A 16,960-nucleotide genomic window follows, 5' to 3' on the forward strand; every position below is an offset into this window, starting at 1 on the left:
TAGTCTGACACATCTCAATTGTGCTTCACAACATCATTGCCTTCTGTGTAGTGCAGTCTAGCATTTGACATTACAACAGAGTTCACGTGAGTCTCTTCACCAAAACTGAATTGGCACAGAAGGGAATAGAAAGATCCTAGAGAGTCATAAACGACAGATCAAGTTAATTATTCATACCTCTGCACTGCTGTTACCAATTCTTTTTCTTTCTTCTTCTGACAAACTAGCTGCAATTCTTGTTCTTTACGCTGTGTTTTGGACTCTTCTAGATCCTTTTCGAGCTCAGCCAAAGTAGCTTTCAGCTGCTTGTTCTTTTCTTCAAGAACTTGAAGCTAGAGAGAAGCCAAAATATTTTTATATAGAAGCATGTTTACTGTAGATCAAATAACCAACGAAGTATTATTATTATTACTAGTGTCTTCAGCCCGTTAAATAAACGGGCGCTAGAATGCATGCCGGCTCCTCGATCCGGTGCTCCGCGCAGCGCTGATCAGCGCCGACCCGGCAGGCCGCCAGATCAAGGAAGCGGCCTGCCGGGTCGGCACCCAGCAGCGCTGCACGAAGCACCGGGGGACTGGCGGCGGGAAAGGCAGGCAGGCGCTTGCTCTATTGCCTGCCTGCATTCCCCACTGCCTGTCACACGAAGATCGGCGGGCGCCGCTTGCCGGGGTTTGTCAACCCCGGCAAACAGCGCCCGCCGATCTTCGGCTGTCCTCCGATGCGCTACGGCTCGGGGAAGCAGGCAGGGAGACGCAACAGCCCGCAGCTTCCCGGGCTGTTGCGTCTCCCTGCCTGCTTCCCAAACTAAAGCGCGCGGGGGACAGAGCCGAATTGCGGCGCGGGGGAGGGGGTTTCGCCGTTTGCCTTCCCCGAGCTAAGGGGAAGCGCCGTCCCATGCCGGAGGTGTGCGGCAAGGCTGCCGGGGGGAGCGCTTCTTTCCCCCGCCGCCTCGCCGCGCACCTCCAGCATGAGACTGGGCTTCGGAACGGCGGTTGGCGGAGCGGCGGTTGGCCGTTGTCCCTCCGTCCAATCCCTGTGTCTCTGGGGTACATGCGCAGTACCCCAGGGACACACGGGACAACTGGACGCAGGGACAACTTGGACATTATTATATAGGATATTTCATTCATTCAATGCTTTCGAACACAGGAATACAATACCAGGTTAATAGAACAGAATATAACCGAACTTCCTGATGTGTATAACAAGACACTGAATTGCCAGGTGCTTTGCAACCATATGCTGCTGTTCAGTGACAAGTACTGTAATGGGCAATGGGGTGCATTTTGTTTCTATGTGGATGGATATTCCACTGATGTATAATTCAAAGTACAGTAGATGCTTGGACACCTTTATCAGAGTATTTTTTCATCCAGACCCACTGATTATTGGAGGATTTTATTTTTTTTAATAATATGCATAAGCCCTGATATAAACAAGACTTAAATACTAAATACGGTAATCTGAATCAAGCTTTACAAGATTTGATTAGCAACTCAAAGTGTTGTTTGTCCATATCAGGTTGCTTAGTTGTGTTTCTTCTACCTTTCATTCAAGACTGTATTTGTTATTTTAAAATGATCCGTGTACTAAGAAACATTGAGTTGTATTTGCAGTTCTTTTGATGTGTCTGACTTTTTTATTGTGTCTCAGTGCTAAATGATCATGAAATATTTCTTTTCCTATTTCTTGTCATATGGTATTCTTTAACATGCTTCAAGAATCAAATTGTTTGCAAATTGGAGATTTCACAAAGGGGGGGGGGGGAGAGACTGAGGCAAGCAATGTTTCCAGGACCTCTGAAGGTCATGGATCAATCACACTTTACCATTATCAAGAGGTTTGCTTTGAGAACAAAAAGGGAGTCAAAGCTTCAACATGATGTTAGAAATGGAACTGTTTAAAATTTATTAGAAAATGGAACATTGTCAATGTGTTTCGGAATATAACTATTCAGGAGCAAAACCATTTAAAAATTGTATTCCACATATTGTAGTCATTTGTTCAAAACAGGTTTCATCAAAATAGGAGGTAATAGAGCAAAATGCAGCTGGCACATGGAACTTTCAATAAATGGTTCCACTTTAAGCATGTTTCTGAAGCTTCATCTCCATTTTTTTGTTTCCAGGGTGTTCCTTTTTTGGGCTTTCATTTTATAAAACATCTGCAATCATGGGTCAAACCAACAGTCTCCTTGAATTTATTAATTACATTGCATTTTGATTTTTTTAAATTATGCATAACAAAGGCCCTCACTTCTGCTGACTTTTCTTAGATATGTGTCTGATTATTATTATTTTTAAAAAATCAATGTAAACATTGCAGCAATGTATTACTATGCCAGTCAAGAACAAAAGAAACCAGATATTGTTTTTCATAATTATTTGTACCATTAACAGAAAAGGAACAGAATATAGATGAAGAGCAACAAATTTAACCTTAGAGTTCTGGCAACTGCAAATTTCTTATTAAATCATTGAGCACAATTCACTAGAACATTATGAGATCTGTGTAGGAGCTTTGGGGCAGCACTCAATCCTACAGGGCTTATGCAGAGGTGTTACAGGCAGTCATGACCTTTTAATGTTTACCCAAGGACATTGTGAGCAAGTATTATGTTCTGCAACTCATAATATGCATTTAGCAAAAGCTCTAGGTGAAACACAGATTACCTGTTTACTTTGACTTTCAACATCATCCAGTGTTGGCAGGTCAGCCAGGTACTTTTCAAGAGTTTCAATTCTTCTCTGTTTCTCTTTGTTTTGCTCCGATTCTTTTTGGCATTTCTTTTTCAGGCTGCTTATGTACCTGTCTCTAGTTTTGAGCTGGAAAGACAGTAATATTGCATCTCATTCTTTGAGGTAGGAATTAAACACGCACAAGGTAATTTGAAAGATTTCTTTGATACTTAAAACTCAGCAGATTCTGAAAGTTATTTTCACAGCAGGGAGTAGAACTGTTTTTATTTAAAAGATAAATGGATTTTTATAGGTCATTTATCTTTTTAAAAGCTAAGTGCTCTTGCTGACTATTCCCATAGCTAAACATTTCTTTTCTGTTTAAAAGTACAGTAGTTAGATGTGTGTTTATCTAAAGATGCTTTTCCTTTATTTAAGCCAGCAGTTCGGAAACCACAAAACATATATATAAACACAAGTGATTGGTTTGCTTTGTTCTTTCTTCCAAAATAGAGCAACTAAAAAATTTGCTTCTGCAATTGTATGGATTCCCCCCCCCCCAAAAAAAAACTTTATTGAAACTTGACATATATACATAATAATCAAAATTACCAATAATTCCCTAACATAAACTATATATGTGATTGTATGGATTTGAGCTTTAGACCCGTTGGCAGTTTCATACTACCAGTCTCTTGTACACACAGTAGCCAACCACAGTTTTTTGTCGTCGTCCCCCCCCCCAAAAAAATGTGGAAATGTGAGCCCTGCTCATGTTATTCATTTGCTGCTGCAAAAGTCTTGTTACTAGTCACCATGAGAGTTTGAAACTTGCTTCTATATTCTGTAGCTTGTATCATATTATATAAGCAAGGCCGCATGTGAAATATCCATGCTAGGCATGGCCTTTGAAAGCATGCACAAATACCTTTCCAGGAGTGGGGTTCAGCCAGGAATTGAAGGGAGAGGATAAATAAGGAAGAACTAAGGAATTATAATGGCCACTAAAGAGGCTAACAAACAACTTCTCCAAAATATGTCCTATGGGCCCATTTCTTGGATGTATGACTGCCATAGATATAAGAAATGTTTCAAATCTATACTCCTAATCCAAACAGCACATGATCCAAAACTAACAACCATCAAAAGATTTCATAATAGCTGGTTTCTTAAGTTACACTTCATAAATCACTCTTAAGTCTTTAGAAATCATGTCTTCATTATACCTGATAATCAGCACCAGCAGATGTATATGTGTTTTTTATAATGTATTGGTTCACAAGGATAATGTTTAATGAATACAATTTAAAACACACTCTCAAAAATTAATACAACTGCATATGATTCTGATCCAGGAGCTTAGCAATTTTTGAAATGAGGCACTAATTTCATCCTGAATGTGTGTGTAGAATATCTTTTTTCATACTTCAAAATGCAATATATATTTTGTGCCTAGTATTTGTTACACATGAGCATCCTTCATACTTAATATCAGCAGTGATTCAAACTGGTGATTGTGCAAAACAGCTTATATTAGATGATATCTGGAGGGCATAGGGAGTTAAGAAAAGCCAGGAACAGGAAAACAAAGTAGGGTTTTTTGGGGGGGGGGATTGTGCCTTGCATAACTTTTCTTCTTCCACAGCTTGGGAGAACAACATTAGCAATTATTTGCTTCATTTTCATTATGTGCAGAACTGATTTAGTCTTGGTTCCAAAGTCTGTTGCATTAGCTGCCATTTTGGCTTTTTTAGTAGCAGTGTGGTCATGAAAGAGGCTCCAGTAGATAAGGTGAAATGTACTACAATTGGCACTGCTCTAAAATCTCTCAAATTGTACTTTTCCTCGGTCTCTAACGATTAAAGAACTAAGAGCAATTGTAACACTGGAGGGATTAAGGTGCAAGTGAATTAAATACTGTACATACATTCACCCTGTCCCATCCTCCAAGATAATGCAGTGCAGTTTTAGTAAAAAAAAAAGTGCTTTCCCTCCAGAGGAATAAAGCTGTATATAATGGTACTATCAGCCTGGTGAGTCATACAGAAAAAAAGATGCTATGGATCATTCTGAAGCCTTAAGTACAGCCAACTTGTCTGAGAAATACATGTTCTTGTCTCAGCAATAAAACCATTTGGGAAAAGTCAATGCAAGACCCACCTTTTCTTCCATCTTCTTTTTATCTTCATTGGATTTGTTTGCCATTTGTTTGAGAAACTCACTGAGTTGTAGCTCCTTGCTCTGCACTGCTGCAAGCTTTCGTTCCAGCTCGTCCCTTTCACAGTGGGCCACAGATCTCTCTGCAAATTGAGCCTGTATTGCTGTGCTCTCATACTGAGGCTGCTTTGAAGGAGGAGAGAAAGGGAACAGATGAGAAGATGCTATTCTAGACCTTTCACCTGGATCAGAGTGGCCAACTCAGCAGAGAACAACATATTGAATGCTATATTGTTTTAAGTAATGAACATACAAAAGTGGACAAGAAAGAACCTATTGTTTGTAATATTGAGCACACATCCAGTTTCCAGCTGATATCCCAGCATATTATTTGTATTGTTTTGTGGTATTTTATGTTTTGTTGTACTTGCATATTTTGTTGTATATTGCAGTGATATTTTATGTAGGGGACAGGGTCTATAAGTAATTTTATAAATAAAAAAAATATGCATCTGAGCATGAAACAAAAATGAAAATGAATTTGGCAGATCATTTGTATGCAATTTAACATGTACAACAAACCATATCGGGTCAACTCCCTCCCACCCTTAGTCCTCCCCTTCAAACACAGTCAAAAAAGTTTCACACAACTTAACCTTATGGGGGAAAATTGTCATAGCTGCTTTCTCAAACCATCTATCTGCTCTCAACATTTTATAGACTGTAGTGCTCAGGCCTAATCTAGACAAAAAGGTTATCCAATGGCAAAATTGTTCATCAACAATAAAACCTCTAACCTACATTCTGAAATAGTACAGCTGCTCAGATTCTTTCATGATGCAACACAAATAATTATTTCATTAATATGTATAACTCTTCACTTTTGTATCCGAGATGTTTTAAATTTCAAGCTTATAAAATGTAACGAGATACTATAAGACTGCTCCAATATGGTTTTGTACTTTACCATAATTTGATTTGTCTGGGAGGCAAAACATTAATTTTTTTTTGCATTTCTCCAAATGTAATGCAAGTTACTATGAGATGAGTCTGGGCCTGCCCTTTATAATAACAGATGTGTGCAGACTATCCACATGATTTTTTAAAATAATAATTCGTACCTGGAAACTATTCATGTAAGGGTCTTCACAGTTCACAATATGCCCAAGCCTTGCTTGCTGAGCTCGGAGTTCATTCTCCCTTATTTTCTGATATAAAAGGTTAATTTGCTGGTTTTGCCTGTAATTCATAAGAACAGAAACAAAGAAAGAACACGTGAAACTTGAATCATGCTTCCCAGTATTTCCATTTTCACCCTCTTGTCGATTCATCTCAACTTTGTATTAACTATGGAAGTTAAACTGCCATGATCTGATCAACATTCTGGTATGGGTACATTAGCTCTGGTGTGGATATAGAACAGGCATCCCCAAACTGCGGCCCTCCAGATGTTTTGGCCTACAACTCCCATGATCCCCTAGCTAACAGGACCAGTGATCAGGGATGATGGGAATTGTAGTCCAAAACATCTGGAGGGCCGAAGTTTGGGGATGCCTGATATAGAAGATTCCTGATTCCCTTCGCTGCATTTGGCAGCTCTTTGTGCACTGAGGCAGATCACTTGCTCCTTCTCCTAAGGTGAATGGAGACCTGGTATGCTTTCACAGTGCTACCGTCTTTCCCACATTTTAAGACACCGTCTTATCACTTTTTTTCCTCAAAAAAACACTGGGTGGCTTATTTTCAGGGAATGTCTTACCGGTATTTTTATTACATCAGGAGCAGTGCCCCTCTTGCTCCCTGTCTCCCTGCGGGGCAGGACTCTTGACTGAAAGAAAATGACGGGCAACAGCCACCACCAAGCTCCATGAGAGGGAGTCTGAGGGAAGGGAGGTGTGTGCATCGCTGGCCCAGCCCTCTCTCCCTGGCCCTGGGATGTTCGTGAGGGAGGGAAGGAGCTCCTCCGAAGGGCTGCTCTCTCTCTCTCCCCTCACAGGTGGGGACTCACTTAATAGCAATCTGCTACACTGGAGCTTCTTAAATTTAAACCAGTACAGTATAATGGAATCTATCTGTGTGATGCAGTCGTAGCAGTAGCCTATACTAAAGCAAATAAGGATCTCTACCAGCCAGCCAACTGCCCAAGACTTAAGAGCGAAAGTTCCAACAATGTAGCACTTTGTAGCACTGATAGCAAAGAGGCTACCGGCTGAGATACTGTAGAAAACAAAGCAGCCAGCTGAGCAGCAATTAAGATGGTAAATGGTAGCAATTAAGTAGCAATTGAGCCAGCAGAAAGCGGGGTGAGATAATCTGCTGGTCCTAACAACCCGTCCGTGTTTCTCTTACCCACAAAATGTTAACTTTTGTGTAGGGTGTAGGGCAGTGTTTAGCAGCTCCTAAACAGCGAGAAGGGGAAAGTCCTTAATCCCCAAGGCAAGGACTGCGCCACCGGCAGCGATCCCGGTACCGGTACAAATCCTTAAAGGGGAAGCTCTACAGACAAGCAATGGAAAGAAAAAAGAATCCTCACTTTTTAAAAGGCTATTAAAAGGGGGAAAGGTGGGGGGAAGCGAGAGGTGGGCTGTGTGTGTGTGTGTGAGAGAGAGAGAGAGAGAGAGAGAGAGAGAGGCGGGGGGGGGGGAGAGAGAGAGAGACGCGCACACAGAGTCTCTCCCTAAAGGGGAAGGCAGCGTCTTCAATCGCCCCTCTTTTTTCCCTCGTGCTTTCATCTTCTCCCCACCGCAAATGCCACTTTTCTCCTCTTCACCAAGCAAGCAGAGCTCACACAGCCTAGCTAAAAAAAAATATTTTGGAATCCTTTTACAGGTATTTTAAAAAATGCTTACAGAAACAGGAGGGGGAATCACGAGGCTGCAGGAACGGCTCTACGGTGCATTTTTACAAGCTTTTAAAAGAAATGCGTGTCTTTGGAGCGACAGTAAAATGGGGAGAGATTTTTATGGGGGAGAGTTGGCTGGCGGGAGGGGGGAAGGGTCTATCACTATGTCTTATTTTCGGGTTATGGCTTATATCGCGCAACTGCTTAGAAATCCTGCTATGTCTTATATTATGGCTACGTCTTAAAAAGGGGGAAACACGGTATTAGAACTCTAAATTGAAGACTTGGGACTATATGTCACCTTGGTTAAAATATGATGGGCTGTACATAATTGGTGTCCATATGCCAACAGAAAGCTGTTTGATTCAGTGAAGGCTTCAGCCATCCTCTTGTAATATGCAATGACTCAATATACCTGACTCTTCCTACCTGTTATAGGTGAATCCAATGCAATATTTGCATAACCAACTGCTACTTGCACATAGTAACATATTTAGAACTATATTAAAAGTTGCATGCAAAAAATAGAACATTTATTTATTATGCAGTTATATTTCACAGTATTAATTCTCACAGTAAATCTAACATGAGCTTTAAAAAGTTTTCAAAGTATTCAGAAAGGATGCCAAAATGAACTGCAAAACATTCCCTACCTTACATATAATCCTATAAATCTCTGGAGTTATCTGACAATAAAAGGCCTTGTGCCACGTACATTTCATTGCTGATAATGTTGTATGGTTGCTTTAATCCTTTGTTACTCCAACAGCTGTTGCTATTAATCCACTGTATAACCACACAGTGATATGGCTTTGCTTTTAAAAAAAGATAGCATGGTGATCTCACAAGCCTAGTCAGAGTGCAGCAATGGAAACTATATACTGCCAGCCTGCAGGTAATTCTAACATTTTCTGAATACATTCCAGATAGTAAGACCTCAAGTCTCTGCTATGTAGTGATCTGAGTCTACATACAAAAGTGGAATCCTCATCTTGCAACCGTCAAAACAATTTTTTTCCCTCTCCAACATTTGCAGTATTTCCCCTCTCTTTTTGTCTTACATTCTACCAATGATCAGCTTCTATTTTTCCATCCTAATGGTACCTCCAGTTTTCCACCTCCTCGTTTGATCATTCTCCAATTTAACCCCTCCATACCCCTTATAGAGTAGAAACTACTTGTTACACAAAACCATCTTTTTTGAATTATATGCTATATTGAACTCATATGCTCCATAATTGGGAAGTCTGCTCTAAATAGTTGGTAGCAACAGCGTGGGTGCAATTGTGAACTCTCGAAATGCTAAGTTGTTTCAAGACATTTCTGAACTTTTACTTTTACTTTTACTGAACCCGTGAGCTGACAATATGTATTGTCATTGTGGTGTGTATTCTGTCCTCTTAAAAAATATATCTTTATTTTTCTTATCTGTATGAAAATTGACACTGAAAAATTAAACAATTAAAAATATTTAAATTGTAAAACCATTTGTCACGTTGCCTTATCTTTTTACCTATTCCAGTTTTAGCAACCCACAGCATGGGATTTACTTAAACTTTTACATATTCTTTGTAAACCACTTATCAGTTTTATGTAAAATTAAGTGGTATACAAATTCTGCTAAATAAATAAAACCCAGCACAATAAGCTTCAAAGGGACTCAGATTTTGTGAGACAGAGCAGTCACTCAGAAAAGATCCCCATTTTTTAATTTGCTTTAGATAGCACTGTTCAAATGTTAGTGTAAGAACTAACATTCCCTCAGTATCCATAAACCCTAAAACAAAACAATTAAACATATGTTCAGTTCCTGTTTAGCTTCATTACCATTTTTAGACTTTCCAGTTTAGTTCCAGCTCAGGCACAAACTTTTTAAAACATGGTTTAGTAAAAGCTCAGCCGTTTTGAATCTAATTTTGAGTCAGTTCAGAAACATTTTATATAGACTTAATAATGTATAACTTTTACATTTGCAGTGTAACTCCTGAAAAATGAATGCATGATAAAAGAAAGCATGTTTATACATGCCAGCTTGCATGCACAAATGGCACATATTCAAGAACTCACCCAGCTATATTTGACAGCTGTATGATCAGAATTAATTTTAGCCCCCACATAGTCTTTCTACATCAACTAGCACAGCAGGAACAGAAAACATAATTTTAGTTCATTTCAGGTATTTTAAGTAAATTGTCAAAAAGTATTTCTTCACATAGTGTATAACAATCCTAAATATGGTGACAGCCACGACCTTACATGGCTTTTAAGGATACAGTTGGGACGCCACAACAAAATGTTGCAGTGCATACCTGCTTTGCATGTACTACTTGAGCCTGAGACAGCTGGAAAAAACAAACAAAAATAAGCAATGTGTGTTTTATTTCATTTGAAAAATGCATCTCTCTCTCTCTCTCTCTCTCTCTCTCTCTCTCTCTCTCTGTGTGTGTGTGTGTGTGTGTGTGTAAGATACCTGTTTCTGAACAATTTTGCTGCCATATGACCTGCAATTTAAATCAGACTTAATTCTGGGTAGGCATGTACAGAATTAAGTTATACCCAGCACAAGTTTCTAACGCTTGTAATGGAACAGTATTTTGTTCACGAGACCCCAAACACCAAAAGTATCCATTTCAATTGTCAGGGAATTAGTTATTAGTTAACCACAGTTCTAATAGTGGCACTAAGCCAAAGGTTCAGCAGCTGTTTCAGGATTTCAAACATCATTATGCCCTGTGGAATGAGATCTCTTCCCTCAAATCCTAAGCTTTGTATTTACCTTCCCTTAAAAGCCCTTTGAGTGTCCCTAAGCTGTTTAGAAAAGAACGTAGCAATTGTTGATGAGTGTGCTATTATTTTCAGGGAGTTATGTCATGCGTTTGGCATTTGGCATTAAATTCACACTACCATTCTAGGCAATCCTTGCCAAACCGACACTGCCAGCCAGCACAGAGTGTTGGAAATGCATAGCATGCAATGGCCAATCAAGGTCAGAACAATCCCAAGTGTTACAAGACAATAGTTGTAATGTGCGTATGCTTTCAATAGAGTGAAGCTACTACTTAAAACCATACAAGAATCCATTGCTCCCTCTAGTGTTAAAAATGAAGCCATGTGGTATTCAATCTTTTTTAACTAATCAAAAGAAGTCACGTACAGCAAAATGAAACAAAACAAGAAATAACCCTTCTCTAGCTTAGACAGAAGGGAGTAAAATGCTTACACATTTGTTAAATTCTGTTTTCTTTCTTTTCTTTCTTTCTTTTTCTTTCTTGATGCATCATAAAAACTGTAACTTCTTTCACTGGACCAAAACATGTGACCAGACTGGAGTGTTAAGAATTTTATTTTATTTTACTGACAGCATTTTTATACCACCCACTAATTGTTAATTCTCTGAGTAATGCCTATGCTCAATTGCCACTCAATCCTACCTATTTTGGCAGTTTCTGAGGTACAGTCATACCTTGGTTTAAGTACGCCTCTGTTTGAGTATTTTCAGTTTTAGTACTCCGCGGCCCTGTCTGGAACGGATTAATCCACTTTCCATTACTTTCAATGGGAAAGTTCGCTTCAGGTTAAGTACGCTTCTGGTTAAGTACAGACTTCCGGAACCAATTACACTCATACCTCGGGTTAAGTACGCTTCGGGTTGAGTACTCCGCGGACCCGTCTGGAACAGATTAATCCACTTTCCATTACTTTCAATGGGAAAGTTCACTTCAGGTTAAGTACGCTTCAGGTTAAGTACAGACTTCCGGAACCAATTGTGTTTGTAAACCGAGGTACCACTGTAACCATATTCCTTTACATATTCTCAACATGCCAATCCAGCAGTATTAACTTGTGCTTCTTTTTTGCATTTTTGTTGAGGCAAGTGAGAAGGCTGGGGACCCCTCTGCAAGCTCATAGCACTTCTGATCACACTTATTGTAGCTTGTCACATTACAATGAGTGTTATGAAGGGCCACCACCCCCTTCCAAGGGACCAAAGGAAAGGGGACCCATTCCACTATAACATCTAAGTATAATTTGCAACTTGTTTGGCATCAGTATCAAACATTTCAAGTTAAAGACCACAAGGAGCTTTTGATAAACAACGCTGTGCAATAGGCCTCATCCTATGACTTTAGCAATAGAAGGACACAGAAAAATGGGAATTACCAAATGAAAAAAAAAACTTTGAATTTGTTTCTGTTACCTAGAAAGAGCTCTCATGACATCTGTGAAAACCTTGATAAGGTTAGGATCTGTTAAAGAAGGGACAGCCATCAATTTTGAAAGCACAAATTGCAAGGATACCATATTCATGTCATATATGCTAGGCTAGAGCAATCCTCTAGATCAGTGGTTTTCTATCAGTGTGCCATTGCATCCTGGGGTACCTTAAATGATGGTTAGGGGTGCAGCAGGCAACACTGGCCTCTGTCCCTCCTTCCTTCCCTCCTCCTCTCACGTCTCTGCCTCCCCAAGGCTTACACAGCTGTTTACTGCAGCAGTCCTTGCTATAAGCGGGGCGGGGCGGGGCAGGGCAGGGGCAGCTCAATCAGAGATGGCAGCAGCAGCTTCCTGAAGGACTCCTAAGGAGAGTGGAGAGGAGGCTGTGTGTTCGAAAGCGGTTGAGAGGCTACCAGCTCTGCAGGCAAGGGGTAACATAACTGGGCTCCTGAGCCCCACAGGGGTGCCGCAGAAAGAATGTAGTTGGTCAAGGGAGCTGTGGACTCGAAAAGGTTGAAAATCTCTGCTCTAGATACATCAACTCTGCTTAGAGCCATATAGTTGGAGAAGAATATTAAACAGGAAATGGTGTCAATATATCAAGATTTGATTACTGACTAGAAAAGTAGAGGCTCTTGTATGGTACTGTATGGTATTCAGAGTTACTCTATGGGGTTCCATGCACTTGAATGCAATACGCACTATGTAATTGATTCATAATGTAAAAGACTTGAGACTCATTCCTAATTTTGCATCCTGCTCACACTGCAATCTAAACTCTAGCATGGGTGAAGCTCTGTGCACCTAGAATCATAGAGTTGGAAGAGACCACAAGGGCCATCCAGTCCAACCCCCTGCCAAGCAGGAAACACCATCAAAGCATTCTTGACATATGGCTGTCAAGCCTCTGCTTAAAGACCTCCAAAGAAGGAGACTCCACCACACTTCTTGGCAGTTAACTCTGTTTTGTCTGTTAGATTCCCAATTAAGCAATACTCCTGAGACAAATACAATGGTTTCATCAATTCTCCGTGACTCAAGAATGCCATGAATCAATTGTGTGTTATGTGCTGAACTTTCTTTTACCTAGATGGAATAGTGTTTCTCTTTCTCAACTCTATTCATTATTTATGAATTTCCATCAAGTTTCCTTCCCAAATTGTTCTTTTGTTTTAAGTAAAAGTCCACAAACATTTCAGCTTTCCCTCATATGGAAAGTACTCAAATCCCTGTCCCTTTCTCTACCATGTCTAGCTCTATGATATCTTTTTTGAAGTGTGATACCCAGAAGTCTATATCTTAATGCTCTGTATATGAAAGATCCCAGAGTCAATCCCTGGTATCTCAGTCAAACAAGATCTGACAACCGTGCTTGGGAAAAGCAACCTTGGAGAAAAGTCAGAGGCAAGACGAACCAACTGTCTGACAATAAAAGGCAGCTTTAGAAGTTCAGAACTATACTTGGTACCACTGATTAACATTATGATACCTGATGTTTTTTCAATCCTTCTCCTGGTCATTTCTACTGTTCAGCTATTTGTGAGATTTCATGTGAAACCCATGTACTCATCTTTCATGTTTGTTTGTTTGTTTGTTTGTTTGTGGGGGGCAACCTCCAAGCAACTGGAGGTAAGGTAGAGTTTACTCACCGATCAATCACAATCTCTTTTTGCCTTAGCAATCCTTCTTTGATTTTCATCAGGGATTCCCAATTGTTGAAATCCTGAAAGCTTGCAGCTGGGTAACTCTGATGAGATGATCCACTCAGAACCTGGGAAGAGATGCACAAAAGAATATTGTCAAAGAGCAGAAAAACACTTGCCCACCCATTTATACACCCAAAGAAGCTCAGCAAGTTTTGCTCCCCTAAAAAAAAAAAGGACCTGAACCCAAAAAAAGGACTTGCCTTTCAAAAAAAAAGAAAGCTCAACAACTTAGACCTGAACCCAAAAGGGGGGTAGTTCACTGCCCGTTTTTAACTCTGTGAGTAGATCGCAGCCTCTTGGGAGTTGGCCACCCCTGAGCTATGTCATTGACAGTCTGTGCTGTTTAGTAGGAGTCAGTGAAAGCAGATCTTGTAGGATAATGCTGTGGTGAGGCATAGTGTACATGCACCAAGTCTGCTGGAATGACTTTTCTGGTGCAATTGGACTATGTCAAGTCCTAGTAAGCAACAGCAACTCAGCTGCCAGGTGGTCAGGTAAGCACCTCCATTCCACCCCATGATCAGCTGCTGCATTATAAAGGTAAAGGTGCCCCTGACCATTAGGTCCAGTCGCGGACGACTCTGGGGTTACGCGCTCATCTCGCTCTATAGGCCGAGGGAGCCAGCGTTTGTCCGCAGACAGCTTCCGGGTCATGTGGCCAGCATGACTAAGCCACTTCTGGCGAACCAGAGCAGTGCATGGAAACGCCGTTTAGCTTCCCGCCAATCTATTTATTTACTTGCACTCTGACATGCTTTCGAACTGCTAGGTGGGCAGGAGCTGGGACTGAATAAGAGCTCACCCCATTGTGGGGATTCGAACTGCCAACCTTCTGATCAGCAAGCCCTAGGCTCTGTGGTTTAGATCACAGCACCACGCCACCTGTGGTGAGGCATAGTGTACCTGCACCAACAGGTCTGCTGGAATGCCATCTGGGAACAAAAGGAATGGCTTTAGGATAGGAAGGAAGGGATTCAGTGAGTTTTAAATCAGTTTCTGTCCTAGGGTGAATAAAACAATATGGTTTTCTTTTAGCATATAAAAGGGTACCTATTTCTTCCCATAAAATCAACTGATGGACTGCAAGAGTTCAAAAACCCAAGATAAAATGTTATTATGAATATGTAAACATGTAGAAGTTTGGGGGGAGAGACAAGAACCCAAGAAGAAAGCAGCTGGATCAGACCGATGGGCCATCTAGTTCCAAATTCTGGGTGGGATTCACCTAAGGAGTCCCATCAGTGGAAGCCCTGCTTGACTTCTGCTTGCCAATGGGCTTTCCTCCATCTCCCCTCAATTGGATCTAGCAGGGTTGGGAGAATCCCCAGAACAGCATAGAAAGGGGGAGGAGAGAGGAGATTGTTCCATCTGACAAGCTGAAATGCTTGTCCAGACAGAAAATTCGTACTAATGCAACACTGAATTCACCTGTAATTGTGTTGTTTTAAAAAAAAAACTTTAGTGTTCAGACATAATTGTTTTTGCTCCTTGTTCCAAAGCACACACTTGATTTTTCCACTACTTGCATCCAACTCTCCCACCCCTAGTGCTATAAATATACTTCCCTTGATACAGCCCAGAACAACAAAGGCACTCTTGATTCATATAGAACACATGGTGTTGAATACGCACAGCAGGTTCCTAAGCAAATTAAATTCTATGTTACCGAAAGACAAGAGCACCTGGTATTCTTAAATATTGATGTTAAAATTCTAAAGGATCCAATCAACTCTTTATTTATTTTTAATTGTGAAGAATTCCTAAAAAGACAACTGTTCAATTCTAAAAGTAAGCTCTTTGAGGACTGTAGCTGAACTGCTTTTTGAGTTTAGTGTGAGAGAAAAAAGCACAATTGAAGGTTTTTAAAAACATAACATAAAATTACTTGAATCGGAACACTAGGCCAGTCTAATCTAAATCTGTAAATATAAAACTTCAAGTATTACTCTGTACACAGGTGAGGCTTTGATATCTATCTGTGTCTTCAGCTTTGGATTTCACATTTTAACCATGAAAGGCACCATAGATAATCCAGAATATAACAAAGATAGTGGAAGTATTTGGAACATACAGTATGCATAGTAAATGGGTGAAAGACAGAGCAATTGCCCTAGGAAAAGAAAAGTTAGAGATCATGAGAACCATTTTCAAGTATTGTCTTGCTCTGACAGCAACAAGCTGTTTCCACTGAAACCACTAAAATGGAGAGTGAAAGCTCTGTTTTAGCAGTGGTTTCAATGGAAGCTGCCTGAAGCTATTGAATAAGTTGCCCTCTCCTGTGGGGGAGGGGAAGCGGGGAGGGGGAGAGTATACCTTGCTTTCAGCTCCCAATTATCCTTTTGTGGCAACATTGATACCTGCCCCACACTGGACAACACATATAATATCAGCCTAAAGGGCAGGTGAGCATCTTTAGGGGAAATGGCGTGGTGGTCCAAGTCTGGCCTGCAGGCAAGATGTTCCTCACCCTTGATATAAAGGCATTACAATTATTGAAAAAACAGCTTTAAAAAAGGAAGCAATGGTCTCATATTGCATCAACACAGATTTAGGTTGGCAAACAGTAAAGGTAAAGGTACCCCTGACTGTTAAGTCCAGTCGCGGACAACTCTGGGGTTGCGGCGCTCATCTCACTCTATAGGCCAAGGGAGCCGGTGTTTGTCCGCAGACTGCTTCCGGGTCATGTGGCCAGCATTACTAAGCTGCTTCTGGCGAACCAGAGCACCGCACGGAAACACTGTTTACCTTCCCGCCAGAGCGGGACTTATTTATCTACTTGGACTTCGACGTGCTTTTGAACTGCTAGGTTGGCAGGAGCTGGGACTGAACAGTGGGAGCCCTAAAAGAATTGTGAATTTAAATGAAGCCTTCCACTGCTGGGGACTAAAATAGGTGCCACAAAATTATTTCAGTTTCTGATCCTATTGCCCCTTTAAAGTAGAGAGATATCAATGAAATAGTGCATACTGGATGCACACACCTTTTTTTTTTGGGTTCCACAGATTGTCCTTCCACTCAGTGGTGAAGCCTGTGTGCTATTACCACCACCCCCTGCTTTTTCTCCTAAGGCCACTTCCAGACAGCAGCTCTTTCACCGCCAGCATCCTAGTGGGGGCTTTGAAGCAACAGTGCAATGTTTTGTAGTATCATCATTGTGCCATCTATATGGATCTATGAGTTTACCTTTGACTTTCAGAGGGCACATGAACAGATTATGTTCACATGCCTCTCACTAAAGCACTCCAGCTGATAAAAGAAGCAACCTTCTAGAAAATTGCTAAGTTACATGCTGTGTTAAGGGCTTCCCATGTTCATGCAAGTTCCAAAATACAAGGATATTACAGATGTTATGGCCACACCCT

At 40.8% G+C, this 16,960-nt stretch overlaps 1 protein-coding gene across 2 annotated transcripts in view; it reads right to left on the bottom strand.

Annotated features, from left to right (window-relative positions):
* Window positions 1–16,960, bottom strand: part of CEP85L (centrosomal protein 85 like) — a 100,288-nt gene that overhangs the window by 16,481 nt on the left and 66,847 nt on the right. Inside the window, exons 4-8 of one of the 2 annotated variants that reach the window (XM_035109172.2) lie at window positions 13,542–13,663; window positions 5,957–6,074; window positions 4,839–5,021; window positions 2,673–2,825; window positions 178–332 (exon numbers count right to left, since the gene is read on the bottom strand). In XM_035109172.2, the coding sequence (XP_034965063.1) occupies window positions 178–332; window positions 2,673–2,825; window positions 4,839–5,021; window positions 5,957–6,074; window positions 13,542–13,663 (731 nt within the window). The remainder of the gene's footprint in view (window positions 1–177; window positions 333–2,672; window positions 2,826–4,838; window positions 5,022–5,956; window positions 6,075–13,541; window positions 13,664–16,960) is intronic. The other variant, XM_035109173.2, reaches the window with a different exon arrangement.

This window comes from Zootoca vivipara, chromosome 3 (assembly GCF_963506605.1).
Source record: "Zootoca vivipara chromosome 3, rZooViv1.1, whole genome shotgun sequence".
In the NCBI taxonomy this organism is placed as follows: Eukaryota; Metazoa; Chordata; class Lepidosauria; order Squamata; family Lacertidae; genus Zootoca; species Zootoca vivipara.